The following is a 14,417-nucleotide window of genomic DNA, read 5'->3' as shown; positions in this document are numbered from 1 at the left end:
CTCACGTGGATGTCTGCTTAGTTGTCACACTTATCTCCTAGCCTCTTCTAACTTGTTCTAGGAGATTCTTTGAGCTCTTTATATTGGGCTCCCTCATTGTATTTTCAACATCTCATTCTTGCATATTGTAAATACATATTTTCTTGTGTTTGCATATTTTCTCTCTCATGTCCGTTTAGGGTTTTTCCCTTGCTCCATGCTCTTCTCTTCTTGGCTTCTCTTTGACAGGTTATTGCATACAAATATCTTGGGCGTCTTCAGAATTGGATTTCATCAACTCCAACAGGATCTATCATGAAATACCAAATTCACAGATAACTTGATACAACTTTGATTATCACAGTGAATAGTGGTAGGTTTCATAGGCTCACAAAATAAGTTAGAAAGCAACTTCTGAAGCCACACTGCTTCTCTAGCTCCCATTGTTGCTACAATATACTCTGCCTCAGTAAAACTCTGAGGAACTGAAGCTTGCTTTCTACAAATCCAAGAGATCATGGATGATCCTAAGTTGAAACAACATCCTGATGTGCTCTTCTAGTTCTTTATACTTTTGGCCCAATCAGAATCAGTATATCCATATAACTCCAAGTTGGTATTCTCATATTTAAGTTCATAGCCAATAGTGCCTTGGAGATGACTTAATATATGCTTCAAAGCAACAAGATGAATTTCAGGAGGTTCACACATGAACTGACTTAATGCATTCACAGCATAGCAGATATCAGGTCGAGTATTTACAAGATACATCAGAGACCCAATTATTTGTTCGTATAAAGTGGGATCAACTAGTCTGGATTCAACACTTGCTTCCTTTAGCTTGTGTAAGTTGGTTCCCATAGGTGTAGACATGGGTCGACAATCCCACATTCCAAATCTTTTCAGAATATCAACAGTATACTTCTTTTGATGCAGAAAGATATTCCCAGACTTCTGACGCACTTCCAAACCAAAAAAGTAATAAAAAATTCCTTAAGTCCTTCATTTCAAATTTAATAGCCAAATCTTTCTTACACTGATGAATGAGATGTTCTTCCCCTGTAATCAGAAGGTTATCAACATAAAGAATTAGAATCAACATATCACCTTTAGTTACCTTAAAGTAAAGATTTGGATCAACAACATTCTTGGTGAATCCAAGACTTTAAAAGGTATTTATCAATCCTTTCATACCAAGCTCGAGGAGCCTGTTTGAGTCTATATAGAGCCCTCTTCAATTTACAAACATAAGAGGCAGCATCATAAGTCACAAATCCTTCTGGTCATTCTGAGTATACTTCTTCCTCAAATTGTTTCATTTAGAAAAGCAACTCTTACATCCATTTGATGGATTTTCCAACCTTTAGTAGCTACAATAGCTATTACAACTCTAACTGAGGTATACCTATTAACAGGTGCAAAAGTTTCTTCAAAGTCGATTCCTTCCTTTTGAGAAAACCCTCTGGCCACAAAATGAGCTTTATGTTTCTCAAGGCTACCATTTGTAACATACTTAACTTTGAAGAGCCACTTGGAAGAAACAACAGATTTTGCTTTAGGTTTAGGAACTATATCCCAAACATCATTTTTTAATATCAATTGATATTCTTCTACCATTGCATCTTTCCAAGCTTGATGTTTAAGTGTTTCTGAAGCATTTGAAGGTTCAGGATTTGGACTCTCACACATGAATGCATTGTATATTAATTTTCGAGGTCTTTTGCTTTTTCTGAAAGTCCCTAAAGGTGCTGCAAATTCATCTCCTTCCTATATATTTTTTCTCGCCCAAAGTGGCCTTTTAGAATTATCAAGACTATCTTCTTGAGTCTCAGGAAGGATCTCAGTTTTATTCGACGTCTCTTCAGGGTACTCCCTCTAAATCTCAGGAGCAGGAGCCTCTTCTCAGGAACAGGAAAAATTCTCTGAATCTAGTTCATCTAAAGTTTTCGCTCTTTTGAAGGCAATATCTTCAAAAAATCTCTATTGAGTTCTATTTGTTTCTGTCGAGGTATGTAGACTCTATATCCTTTTACTGTTTCACTAAAACTAATAAGAATTCCTTTTCTTCCAGTAGGTTCTAACCTTGTCCTTTTCTCCTTAGGTACATAAACATACACAAGATATCTAAATATCCTTAAATGACTAATGTTAGGTTTCATTCCTGAAAATACTTCTTCGGAAGTTTTGTTGTCCAAATATGAGTGAGGACATCTATTTTGAATATAGACTATCGTATAATGCTTCAGCCCAAAACGTCATGCTCAAGTTTTGATCATAAGTCAGAGCCAGAGCAACTTCTACAATAGTTTTGTTTTTCCTTTCAACGACTCCATTTTGTTGAGGATTGTAGGGCACTGTAAACTCCCTCTTAATCCCAACAAGTTTGCAGAATTTTTTAAATATTTCATAAGTGTATTCTTTCCCATTATCTATTCTCAAAACTTTAATTTTTTTTCCTGAGAAGTTCTTCATCGTGATAGTTTTGAATTCTTTAAATTTAGAAAGAATCTCTTCAGCTTCTTTGCAGTTAAGGAAGTATATCCATATCTTCCTTGAAAAACCATCAACAAATATCACATAGTAGAAATACCCTCCTATTGATGGGGTAGACATGGGTCCACATAGGTCAAAGTGTACTAGTTCTAACACATTTAGTTTTGCTCAAACTACGAGGACAAAACTTTTTAGTGTTTTTCCCTAAGGTACAACCTTTGCAGGATTCATTGTGAATATAACTTAATTTAGGCATTCCAGTTACCAACTTCTCCATAGATGTTAGAGCACGGAAGTTGATATGACCTAATCTTCTATGCCATATTTCATTTGAATCTAAAGTCTCATGAACAAATGCAAGATTTTTCTTAGTGCAAAGCTCATATAGTAGTACTTGTCGTACTCCTATTGTTAAAGCCTTCTTTATATTTGAATTCTTAAGCCATGCTAGTACCTTACCTTCCATGAATGCAATTCTATAATCATCATCTTCAAGCACAGATATAGATATTAAATTCCTTTTAATATCTGGTACATATAGAACTCTAGAAAGCTGAATAGAATTTTTGGATTTCAATTTGATGTTGCAGGTCCCAACTCCTTTTACAAAATGTGCAGAATCATCACCAATTGTGACTTCTTCATCCATTTCTATTTGCATGCTTTCTAGGTTATCCTAATATCCAGTGATGTGTCTTGAAAATCCATTGTCAATTATCCAAGTGTTGGATTTGGTTGATATTTGACTAGACAATGTTGAATAGAAGGCATACTTCTTAGATTCATGACCTTCATTTGATTCAACAAATTTGGCAAATGACGCTTGAAGTTTAGATCTATCAGGACAATTTAGTGCATAATGCCCATATTGGTCACATCTTAAACATTGAATTTTGGGCAAGTCTTTGTTATGTTTTGATTGTCCTTTTCTATGAAAGTTCATTTTTCTTTTGTTGTTCTTCTTCTTTTCCTTCTTATGAGAGGTGGTGTTAAGAACTTGAATGTCTTCATCTAAGGTTTTATGTTTTCCTTTAATCATTAATCTTGATTCTTCTTGAAGACAATCAGATCTCAATCGATTTAGTTTTTGTATTTTAGATCTAGCACTTATACCTTGTACAATAGACTCCCAAGAATTTGGTAATCCTCCTAACGCTATTAGTGATAACTCTTGGTTGTCAATCTCATAACTAACAGAAGATAATTGATCTCTCAATTTTGTAATTCTCATGAAAAAGGCATTCACTATCTCTCTTTATTCATGCTAATATTATTCATTTTTCATCCTAATATTATTCATTTTTCTTTTAAGAGCAAGTTTTATGCCAGTGTTATTTCTTATGAATGCATTTTCAAGAGCTTTAAACATGTGATATGCTGTAGCAAGTTTTGCCACAATAGGCACTATGTGATCTCAAACTGCATCCCACAATTATCTTCATGGCTTTCTCATTATTTTCTATCCATTCAGTTTTATTTGGATCATCTTTAGGTTCTTCTGTTTCCTCTCTTACAAAAGATTTCAATTTGTTTTCTTTTAATACCATCATTATACGAAGTTTCTAGGATTCGAAGTTATCAGCACTTGTAAGGTGGTGTTCAAATCTTCACATGTTTGTCATCTTGCAGAGAAATGAGGGATTGTAATTTAATGTGAAATATGATCTCTTAAACTTAATGAGATCTGTCCTTAACAAGGCTCTAATACCATGTCAAGTTTCTTACCAAATTTCAAATTCGTGGCTTGTTGATGCACAATTTTATTGCAATTACAAACATAGTTTACAAAGAATAGATTTGCTCCAAATTCTATAGAAGATAGTATAGAGATAACAAAGATAATATAATAATCTTGAACTTGAAATGTCCTTCAATCCTTAGATGTGCTTGCATTAATTGATTTCGATGCCTTGTTTTTTCGGGCAGATCAAGTATACATATCGTGTGGAAGGGTGTGGAGATGAATGGTCATGTCTCCGAATAGAGACATGAACATTCATCCTCACACCTGTTCGGTGGTAACTAATCATTCCCAATTTGTTACAGACTTAACACAAGTCTAACAATGTATTACCAAACATTAAGTTTTGCAGCCCCATATAAAGCATAAATCAATAGTGATCTAAATATCAAAAGAATCAGAATAAGTTTCAATCATGCCTTAAATGATCTTAGAAAATATATATATAGATCATCAGTTTCAATTGCGCATTGATTCGCATACAACAAATATGTATGCATATATGTATAACAGTAAGTGCATCATACTGTTGTACATATATACATATGTACATGCTGATCACAGTTAATGTCAAACCGAAGCTACATGTTTTAACATCAAAGACGATCCAAACTAAATCCATTTCACTGAGAGAAGATACAAGTCTCCGGCAATTAGAACACGGCATTGAGCTTGATCAAATAGTTGTTTTGTTATTAAATTTCAATTTGGCAACCATTGATTCAACTATCCATGACATCCCAAAAAAGTCAATAAAGCTTCAGTGGAAATGGGTCGAGATAACTTATCCAAACTCAAAGTTTACATTTCTCCCAAATCCACCAGGCAATGAATATGAACTCGCATAAGCTTGTCCTCTTCATCGAAGTTGTTCTGCCTTAGCCACCAAACAATGGTCAGCTTTGTTAGAAATGCTTTAGAATAACTGAGGGGGGGGTGAATCAATTATTCAAGGTCCAAATGTCCTATTCAAACTTTTCACTAAGTATAGTGAACCCATTCAACCATTCATTCATCCATGCTTTAACTTATCTAATCAGCAAGTTACTATAAATCAACATGCAAGCATAACACATAAGAAATCAACACATGACACAGTGATTTATGTGGAAACCCAATTTGGAAAAAACCACCAGTAACATGCTACTCAATTCTCACTCTTCTGAAGTGATGCCCTGTGAAAGGCCTGCCCTATTAAAGGCTTACAACACACTGTTAAATGTGACCTTGTTAAAGGATTTAACCACCCTTTTAGAAATGTGCCTAGTTAAAGAACTTTAGAACATTCACTTGGAATGTCACCCTGTTAAAGGATTTACAAATGGCTATTAGGCCAACCTAAGTCTATAGGATTTTCAAATCTAATACAATTGTTAGAGAGTATTAGAAAATCTTGACTCGACTACAACATACAACTTATCTTGCAAATCTCAGATCACTTCTCAGCTCATACCCTTGCCTGGCCTTCAATCTCTGCAACTCTTCACAGCTTGTCCTTCTTTCAAGCTTTGTCTCCTTGAGTCTCCACACTCAATGTACCAGTGCAATCATCTCTTCATGACCACTCGTAAGAGTGGAGCCTCTGTGCTCTTCCTTCTCCTAGATGTCCCCTCCTTGACACCCTTCTAACCACTTGGCAAATTTGGCTCTTCAGCAGCAACAATATCAGCAGCTCTTTGCTTCTTGGTCTATGACTTCTTAAATAGAAGTCTTTGAGTACTTTTTCCCGCTCGATTCTTCCATTTTTCAATTTCAATTCGCATGGATTAGGTAGGATTCATTGCATCTAACCCATATACTATTTTCTCTAAAAACTTCTTGAATAATCCTTTAGAATTCATCCAAAAATGGTTTACATAGGATTCTGTGCCACCAACTCATCATCCTTATCTTCCAGCTTGTTCAAAAAATTCAATATAACCACTATGTCGGCTTAAATTTGGCAAATCTTCATCTTTTGAAATAATGCAGTAGCTCGACACCATTGAAATACTAGTGCTCGGCACATACTGTATTACTCGGCATCAACTGTGTTTTTCCTGATGCTCGGCACCTGAAGATCACTTGGCACATGAAGATCACTCGGCACACACTAGAAATTTCTGTTACTCGGCTTCTATTGAGAATTTGCTCAGCTTCAACTAACTTGCTCGACATCCACTTATAATCTTAGTTTAAGCTTTGCAGTCAACCTTGTTACAACTTCTTCCTCCAAGGTTTCTAAGTGTGACCAACCTCTGTATCTTTGAGTATGTCATCAATACATTACTTAACCATTGTCTTAACTGATCCTTGCACTTCATTACAACATCATAACTCAACCTTTCTCTTAGGTGCTCTTGTTACATCTTGTTGATCAAATCCTCTTCATCAATCAACTAAGTGATAGTACTTGGATCATATAAGCAAATATCATCCCTACAAATAGCAGGTTTGACATCAATGACAAAATAATGATTAAAAACATTCTTTTACAACAATCTCCCTCTTTGATCTTCAACAACAACGAGCTTTTCAATCAGATTTCCAATAATCTCCCTCTTTGGCATTGATGGCAAACCAAACTGATCAACCATCAGACTAAACTATTCAACCAAATGCTAGCTAGGTTAGAATAATGAGTCAAATGCCAAAAAGTAAATTGTAACATCACATCTCCTTCTACTATTCTGATTGCTTCATTTCAGCTTCTCCCTTTTTGCTGCTATATCCTTGTTCTTTGTCTTTCTCCCTCTGTATTGCTTATCTTTTGTTGTTCTGATCAATCTCTAATTTTCTTGTCAACTTCTCCCTATATCTTCTTTGGTCAATTTAAATATTTTCAACAATTGTTGATTAGTTGTCTACTTCTCCCTCTTTGACAACAATGCCAAAGAAATATTAGCATCTTTAATATGCAAGTGTAGCTTTTATAGATTTATTCAATGTCTCCCTTTGTCACCTTGCTTGTGACTGATTTGAAATTTCAGCACTTCTACTACTTTAGGCATGGATCCCAAAGTAAACATTCTCTGCATCAATGTGTAAAATCTTCAACATTCAGCTTATTTGATGCAAGACATACTTGTTTTTGTTTTAGGTAGCCTTGGCTAAGGGTATGACCCCTAACTTACCTCTAAGATACTCAAAAGCATCTTTTCGTAGTGTTTTTGTGAACATATCAGCAATCTATTCCTTTGAGCTAACATATTCCATCTTCACTTATTTATCTTCCACCAATTCTCTGACATAGTGATACTTGATTGCAATATGCTTAGTTTTTAGCATGCATTACTGGATTCTTTGATATATTGATAGCACTTGTATTATCATAATAAAGTGTCACAGGCTCAGTTACTTCTTCCTTCATACCTTGCAGCAAATGTTTGATCCATACAATATTTGTGCAGTTTATAGCAGCTGCCACATATTCAGCTTCAGCAGTGGACTGTGAGGTGCAGCTTTGCTTTTTGCTTGTCCATGTAATCAACCTCTTTCCTAAGAAAAGTGCTCCTCCACTGGTGCTTTTTCTATTATCAATGTTACCTCCCCAATCTACATCAGTGTAGGCTTTCAGTTCAAACTTCTCATTTCTCTTGTAGTATAAACCAAAGTCATCAATTCCTTTCAAGTATTTCAATATTCTTTTCATTGCCATTAAGTGATTTTCTCTAGGATTGGCAAAAAATCTTGCTACTATTCCAACAAACAATGCAATGTCTGGTCTACTATGTACAACATATTGCAGCTTATCAATCATTGACCTATACAATGTCTAATTTACTTCAACAGACTCATCATTCTTGGATAGTTTATGGCATGTTGCCATTGGTGTGCTGACTGGTTTTGAGTCTTCTAGCCCAAATGTTTTGAGTACTTCCTTGATGTATTTGGATTGGGTTACAAATATGCCATGCTTCAACTGATGTACTTGTAATCTAACAAAAAATTTGATTTCTCCAAACATTGACATCTCAAATTCATACTTCATTTGATTAGCAAAATCTTTGCATAAAACATCTTTTCCTCCAAATATTAGATCATCAACAAAGATTTCTAATATCAAAATGTCTTTAGCTTCTTCAGCTTTAATGTACAAGTTGTTGTTGTCATCTGTTCTCTCAAATCCTATCTTCACAAGATATTTGCGCAACCTCTCATACCATGCTCTCGGTGTTTGCTTTAATCCATAAAGTGCTTTGTGTAGCTTGCAGACCATGTCCTTGTTCTTCTCATCAACAAATCTCTATAGTTGTTCTATGTAAACTTCTTCTTCCAATATACCATTCAGAAAAGCAGACTTCACATCCATCTGGTAGACTTTGAAACCTTTATATGCAGCATATGCAAGTAATGTTCTTACTCCTTCCATTCTTGCAACAGGGGCAAATGTCTCTCCATAATCCAGTCCTTCTTCTTGTGCATAGCCTTTGCAAACTAGTCTGGCTTTGTTTCTTGTTATCTCACCATTCTCATCAAGTTTGTTTCTAAACACTCATTTTGTACCAATCACATTCTTATCAGCTAGTCTAGGAACTAGAGACCATGTTTTGCTTTTCTCAATCTGATCTATCTCTTCTTCCATGGCTTTATACCAGTCATCATCTTGTAGTGCATCTTTCAGTATTTTGCGTTCAACCTTGCTCAGCAGACATGATTCACTTCTGAGCCTATTCCTTGTCATTGGTCTGGCATCCTTGTCACCAATGATTTAATCTGCAAGGAGATGTCTTCTTACATACTTGGCTAATCTGGGTTCAGTCCTTCTTTCCATGTTTGATCCTTCAGCTTCAGAGTCATTTTGTTCTTCTTCATCTAGCATTTCTTCATTCCTTTCATGCGCACTATTTTCAAAATCAGAATGTGCATTTTCTGCATTCTGCAGCTCAGTTTCTGAATGCAGCTCAGCATTCACAAGTTAAGACTCGACAGATACTGAAGTTTGTTGCTAATTCCCAACTTGGTTTGCAGCATTGTCTTCAACTATCATTCCTTCATAGAAATATACAAAGGATCTATAATCCTCTATTTGCTTTGACTCATCAACCTGAACTTTTGCATGCTCATCAAAATTTACATTTGCACTCTCCACAACTTTGTTAGTGTTAACATTCAAATACTTATATGCCTTACTTCTCTAGTGGAGTATCCAAGAAATATGCCTTCATCACTTTTTGCATCAAACTTGTCATTTCTAGTGTCTTTTAGAATATAGCATTTACAACCAAATACTTTGAAATGTTTAACATTAGGTGAATGGTCATACCATAATTCAAAAGGTGTTGCATTTGTAGCTTTCTTGACTTGAACTCTATTCAGTGTGTAGACTACAGTACTTACAGCTTCTCTCTAGTACTTTAGTGCAATATTTTTCTCCATCATCAAGGTTCTAGCACAATCAATTACTAACCTATTTCTCCTTTCAGCAATACCATTCTGTGGTGGAATTCTTGGTGCTGATGTTTGCCTTTTGATACCTCTGTCATTACAGAATGTTTTAAACTCTTTTGATGTGAACTCACCTCCTCTGTCTGACCTTAGGCATTTCAAGTTCTTTCCTATTTCCTTCTCAACTCTAACCAAATACCACTTGAACATTTGAAATGCATCAAATTTTTGCTTTAAAAACATAGCTGTTATCATCTTAGAGTAGTCATCTACAAATAGCATTATGTATTTGTCTCCTAAATAGCTTTGCACTCCTATTGAGCCACATAAGTCTGTATAGACTAACTCTAGTACTTCATTGGAAGTGTATGTTTTGCTTTTGAAACTAGACTTAGTCATCTTCCCTAGTTGACATTGCTTACACATTGTGTTTTTAGGTTTCTTCAACTTGGGCAATCCTTTAACTTTCTTTTTCTTGATGATGTTAATCAGATTATCAAAGTTAACATGACACAGCCTTTTGTGCCACAACCACACATCATCAAGTCTAACAACAAGACATATTGCATCTTTCATATTTAGGTAAAACAAATTACTCTTAGTTTGTTCACTTTTTCCTATCAGATTTTCATCAATGTCATAGATCTTAGCAATTTTGTTTCAAATTCAACTTTGCAACCTACATTGCCTCACTGTGATACACTCAACAAGTTGTAGTTCAATCCTTCAACATAGTATGCATTATCACATGAAATTTTCTTTGTAAGTTTTAGAGTCTTTTCCTTTGATTTGACATGGGGCATCATTACCAAATCTAAATCTAACACTATTTCTATCATATTGAGTAAAGGTAATGAACCTACTTTTATCTCTTGTCATGTGATGTGAGCATCCACTGTCTATGATCCACTTGTCATTCTTGTTCACAACGGTAACCAATGTTGTTGCTTCATCTTCATCTTTGTCTGATTCATCCTTCATGGCAACATAGACTACTTCATCATCATTCTCATCAGAGTCTTTTTCAACAATGTAGCATCTCTTGTCTTTCTCTTTGCTATCATCTTCTCTTTTGTTCTTATACTTGTTTCCTTCTATATAGTTCTTTTGTGTACATCTTGCAGCAATATGACCTACTTCATTTCAATTGAAACATATGATAGGGAGCTTACCTTTGAATTTGCCTTTACCTCTATGGAATCTCCTAGCCAATAGTGCTTGTAACGATTCCACATCTTCCTCATCTGTGCTGCTATCACTGGATGCATGTTTTCCTTTTCTTCTTTTCTTGTGTTTGATCTGTCCTCATTATCTTTTATTGTCATCTTGGCCTTGAAAGCAGATTCAAGGTTCTCAGGTCTGTAGTTGTCAAAATTGGAGAACTCAAATGCAGTAAGTCTTCCAACTATTCCTTCAAAGGTTAGTGCGTTCCCTTGTACACACCTCAGCTCTTTGATGGCTGAAACTCTAATAGCATAGATAGGAAGCAGAGTTCTTAAGTATTTGTAGATAGTTGTTTCTTCTTCCAATTGCCCACCTAGACTTCTTCTTGCACTCACCACTCCTTTCATTCTTGCAGCGTACTGAGCAGCATTTTCACCTTCCTCCATCTTCATGTCATCAAACTTTTCTCTTAAGCTTTCTCTCTTTGCTCTCTAGACATTCTGATCTCCTCCATAGATTTCTGACAAGGTTTTCCATATCTTGAATGCAATGTCACAATATTTGATGTCATCATATTCTACATAGTTAAGTGAAGAGGCAATCTCCAACATTGCTTGGTTATGCTCCTTTTTATTCAAATCATCTGCAGTGAGAGGTCTTGTTGGAGCTACATATTCTGTTTCAATTGAGGTTTGTGCAATAGTCACCTATTGATCCAAGGTGCAATTTCATCAAACTCTGCCATGCAGCAAAGTTGTCCTTGTTGAGCTTGGAAACTTCTCTCTTGGACATCTTGATCTTTCTGCTTCTATTACCTTGAAACTAAATCAGCAGATGGCTCTGATACCAATTGTTAGAAATGCTTTAAAATAACTGAGAGGGGGGGAGTGAATCAGTTATTCAAAGTCCAAACGTCATATTCAAACTTTTCACTAAGTATAGTGAACCCATTCAACCATTCATTCATCCATGCTTTAACTTATCTAATCAGCAAGTTACTATAAATCAACATGCAAGCATAACACATAAGAAATTAACACATGACACAGTGATTTACGTGGAAACCCAATTTGGGAAAAACCACTAGTAACATGCTACTCAATTCTCACTCTTCTAAAATGACGCCCTATGAAAGGTCTGCCCTGTTAAAGGCTTACAACACACTATTAAATATGACCTTGTTAGAGGATTTAAGCACCCTATTAGAAGTGGGTCTGGTTAAAGGACTTTAGAACATTCACTTGGAATGTCACCCTGTTAAAGGATTTACAAATGGCTCTTAGGCCAACCTAAGTCCATAGGATTTTCAGATCTAATACAATTGCTAGAGAGTATTAGAAAATCTTAACCTGACTACAACATACAACTTATCTTACAGATCTCAGATCACTTCTCAGCTCATACCCTTGCCTGGCCTTCAATCTTTGCAACTCTTCACAGCTTGCCCTTCTTTCAAGCTTTGTCTCCTTGAGTCTCCACACTCAATGTACCAATGCAATCATCTCTTCATGACCACTCGTAGAAGCAAAACCTCTGTACTCTTCCTTCTCCTAGATGTCCCCTCCTTGACACCCTTCTAACCACTTCACAAATTTGGCTCTTCAGCAGCTCTTTGCTTCTCGGTTTATGACTTCTTAAATAGAAGTCTTTGAGTACTTTTTCCCACTCGATTCTTCCATCTTTCAATTTCAATTCGCATGGATTAGGTAGGATTCATTGCATCTAACCCATATATTATTTCCTCTAAAAACTTCTTGAATAATCCTTTAAAATTCACCCAAAAACGGTTTACATAAGATTTTGTGCCATCAACTCATCATCTTTATCTTCCAACTCGTTCACAAAATTCAATGTAACCACTATGCCGGCTTAGATTTGGAAAATTTTCATCTTTTGAAATAATGCAGCAACTCGGCACATACTGTATTACTCGGCATCAACTGTGTTTTTCCTGATGCTCGGCACCTAAAGATCACTCGGCACATGAAGATCACTCGGCACACACTAAAAATTTTTGTTACTCAACTTCTACTAAGAATTTGCTCGGCTTCAACTAACTTGCTCGGCATCCACTTATGCTCTTAGTTTAAGCTTTGCAGTCAACCTTGTTACAACTTCTTCCTCCAATGTTTCTAAGTGTGACCAACCTCTGTATCTTTGAATATGTCATCAATACATTACTTAACCATTGTCGTAACTGATCCTTGCACTTCATTACAACATCATAACTCAACCTTTCTCTTAGGTGCTCTTGTTACATCTTGTTGATCAAATCCTCTTCATCAATCAACTAAGTGATAGTACTTGGATCATATAAGCAAATATCATCCCTACAAATAGCAGGTTTGATATTAATGACAAAACAATGATTGAAAACATTCTTTTACAACAATCTCCCTCTTTGATCTTCAACAACAATGAGCTTTTCAATCAGATTTTCAACAAGCTTGACAACTCAAACAAGACTTTCAAATCAAACAAGACCCACACAGTAATGGACTCACTGAAAGAAGATTACTCATCTGAAAAAACAGCACAGGAGATCAGGCTAACTCAAACTACTCTTTTGACAAACTTGCACGTGATTCAAATCCTTACCAATCAAATAAAGTTTTAAAGGAATATTTTGGAAATGGATTATGATCAATGCAGATTTACACTTCCCAATTCAAGAAAGCAAAAAACAATTAACTTCCATTAAATTAGAAAAATTAAATGAGCAACACTCATTCGAAAACACGTCATCTCAGCTGAGTTTTCGTGGGGTTTTCAATAAATGTGTTGACATCATCTATCCAAAGCTACAGTTTGCAACGTCCCAGATTCAAAAAAGCAGTAGAAATAAACTTACACTAAAAACTGAATATTAATACAACATCTTAGTTGTAGGAAATGGGTTCAGATCATCTATCTAGATTCTCAGCGTCCACTCCTGCCTGGTTCAACAGAATATTGACAACAAAAACCATATTAAAGATGCTTTAACGCTTTTTCCTACATTTTTATAAGACAAAAGGAAAAAGGCACTTGCCTGTTCGGCAAGCATAGAAGCATGAGCTCTGCTGCCCTCAATATCATGCTTGTAGAGTTTCTTGTCATATGAGACTGATTCGCTGAACTTCTCCACAGCATCAGTAACACTTTCCTCAAAACGCCCTCCCCACAATTTCACTTCCTTCTCCAACTTGGCCATTTCATCCACAGAGCATGATATTCTTATATCACGCCAATGGCTTCTTAGGGGTACACTAAACTTGTTGACGACAGCACCCTTGGGAATGATATTTAAACCAGTTCGAAATGTCCCTGCCACTGACTGAGTTCTTCTAGCTATTCCTTCCATACTTTTATGATTTCTTAGCAAAAAGGCCCCCAACGAAAGTAGCAAAAGACACTCAACGTCAGGGAATAATATGGGCGTTCGCTGAAGTTATGCAAATTTCCAAACACGAAAGGAGCAGATTCAAGCTAGTGACCTCGGAGACGTCGCATAGCCCTCGGAGAGCATAAACATTGTCCCGTACGATGTATCTACCAGGATATTTGGAATGTTGCGCAACTTGACTGAACACCCTAAATAATATTTGGAACACATGGAATGTACTATAGACACAAAAGAGATAACAGACAAAAACAGTAATTGTATATGTAAAATTGATATTCCCAATCAAAG

The 14,417-nt window shown here is 35.8% G+C and overlaps 1 protein-coding gene across 1 annotated transcript in view; it reads right to left on the bottom strand.

Annotated features, from left to right (window-relative positions):
• LOC149566485 (L-Aspartase-like family protein) overlaps positions 1–14,147 on the bottom strand; it is an 82,098-nt gene extending 67,951 nt beyond the window's left edge. Inside the window, exon 1 of the mRNA XM_089819806.1 lies at positions 13,776–14,147. Coding sequence (XP_089675932.1) covers positions 13,776–14,087 — 312 coding nt within the window. The 5' untranslated portion in view covers positions 14,088–14,147. The remainder of the gene's footprint in view (positions 1–13,775) is intronic.
• Positions 14,148–14,417: the final 270 nt, after the last annotated feature.

The sequence above is a fragment of the Cupressus sempervirens genome, chromosome 3, assembly GCF_028749045.1.
Source record: "Cupressus sempervirens isolate cs-2001-9-10 chromosome 3, ASM2874904v1, whole genome shotgun sequence".
Taxonomy (NCBI): domain Eukaryota; kingdom Viridiplantae; phylum Streptophyta; class Pinopsida; order Cupressales; family Cupressaceae; genus Cupressus; species Cupressus sempervirens.
The sequence above is the reverse complement of the archived record's forward strand: the minus strand, read 5'-3'. Positions and strand labels throughout refer to the sequence as shown.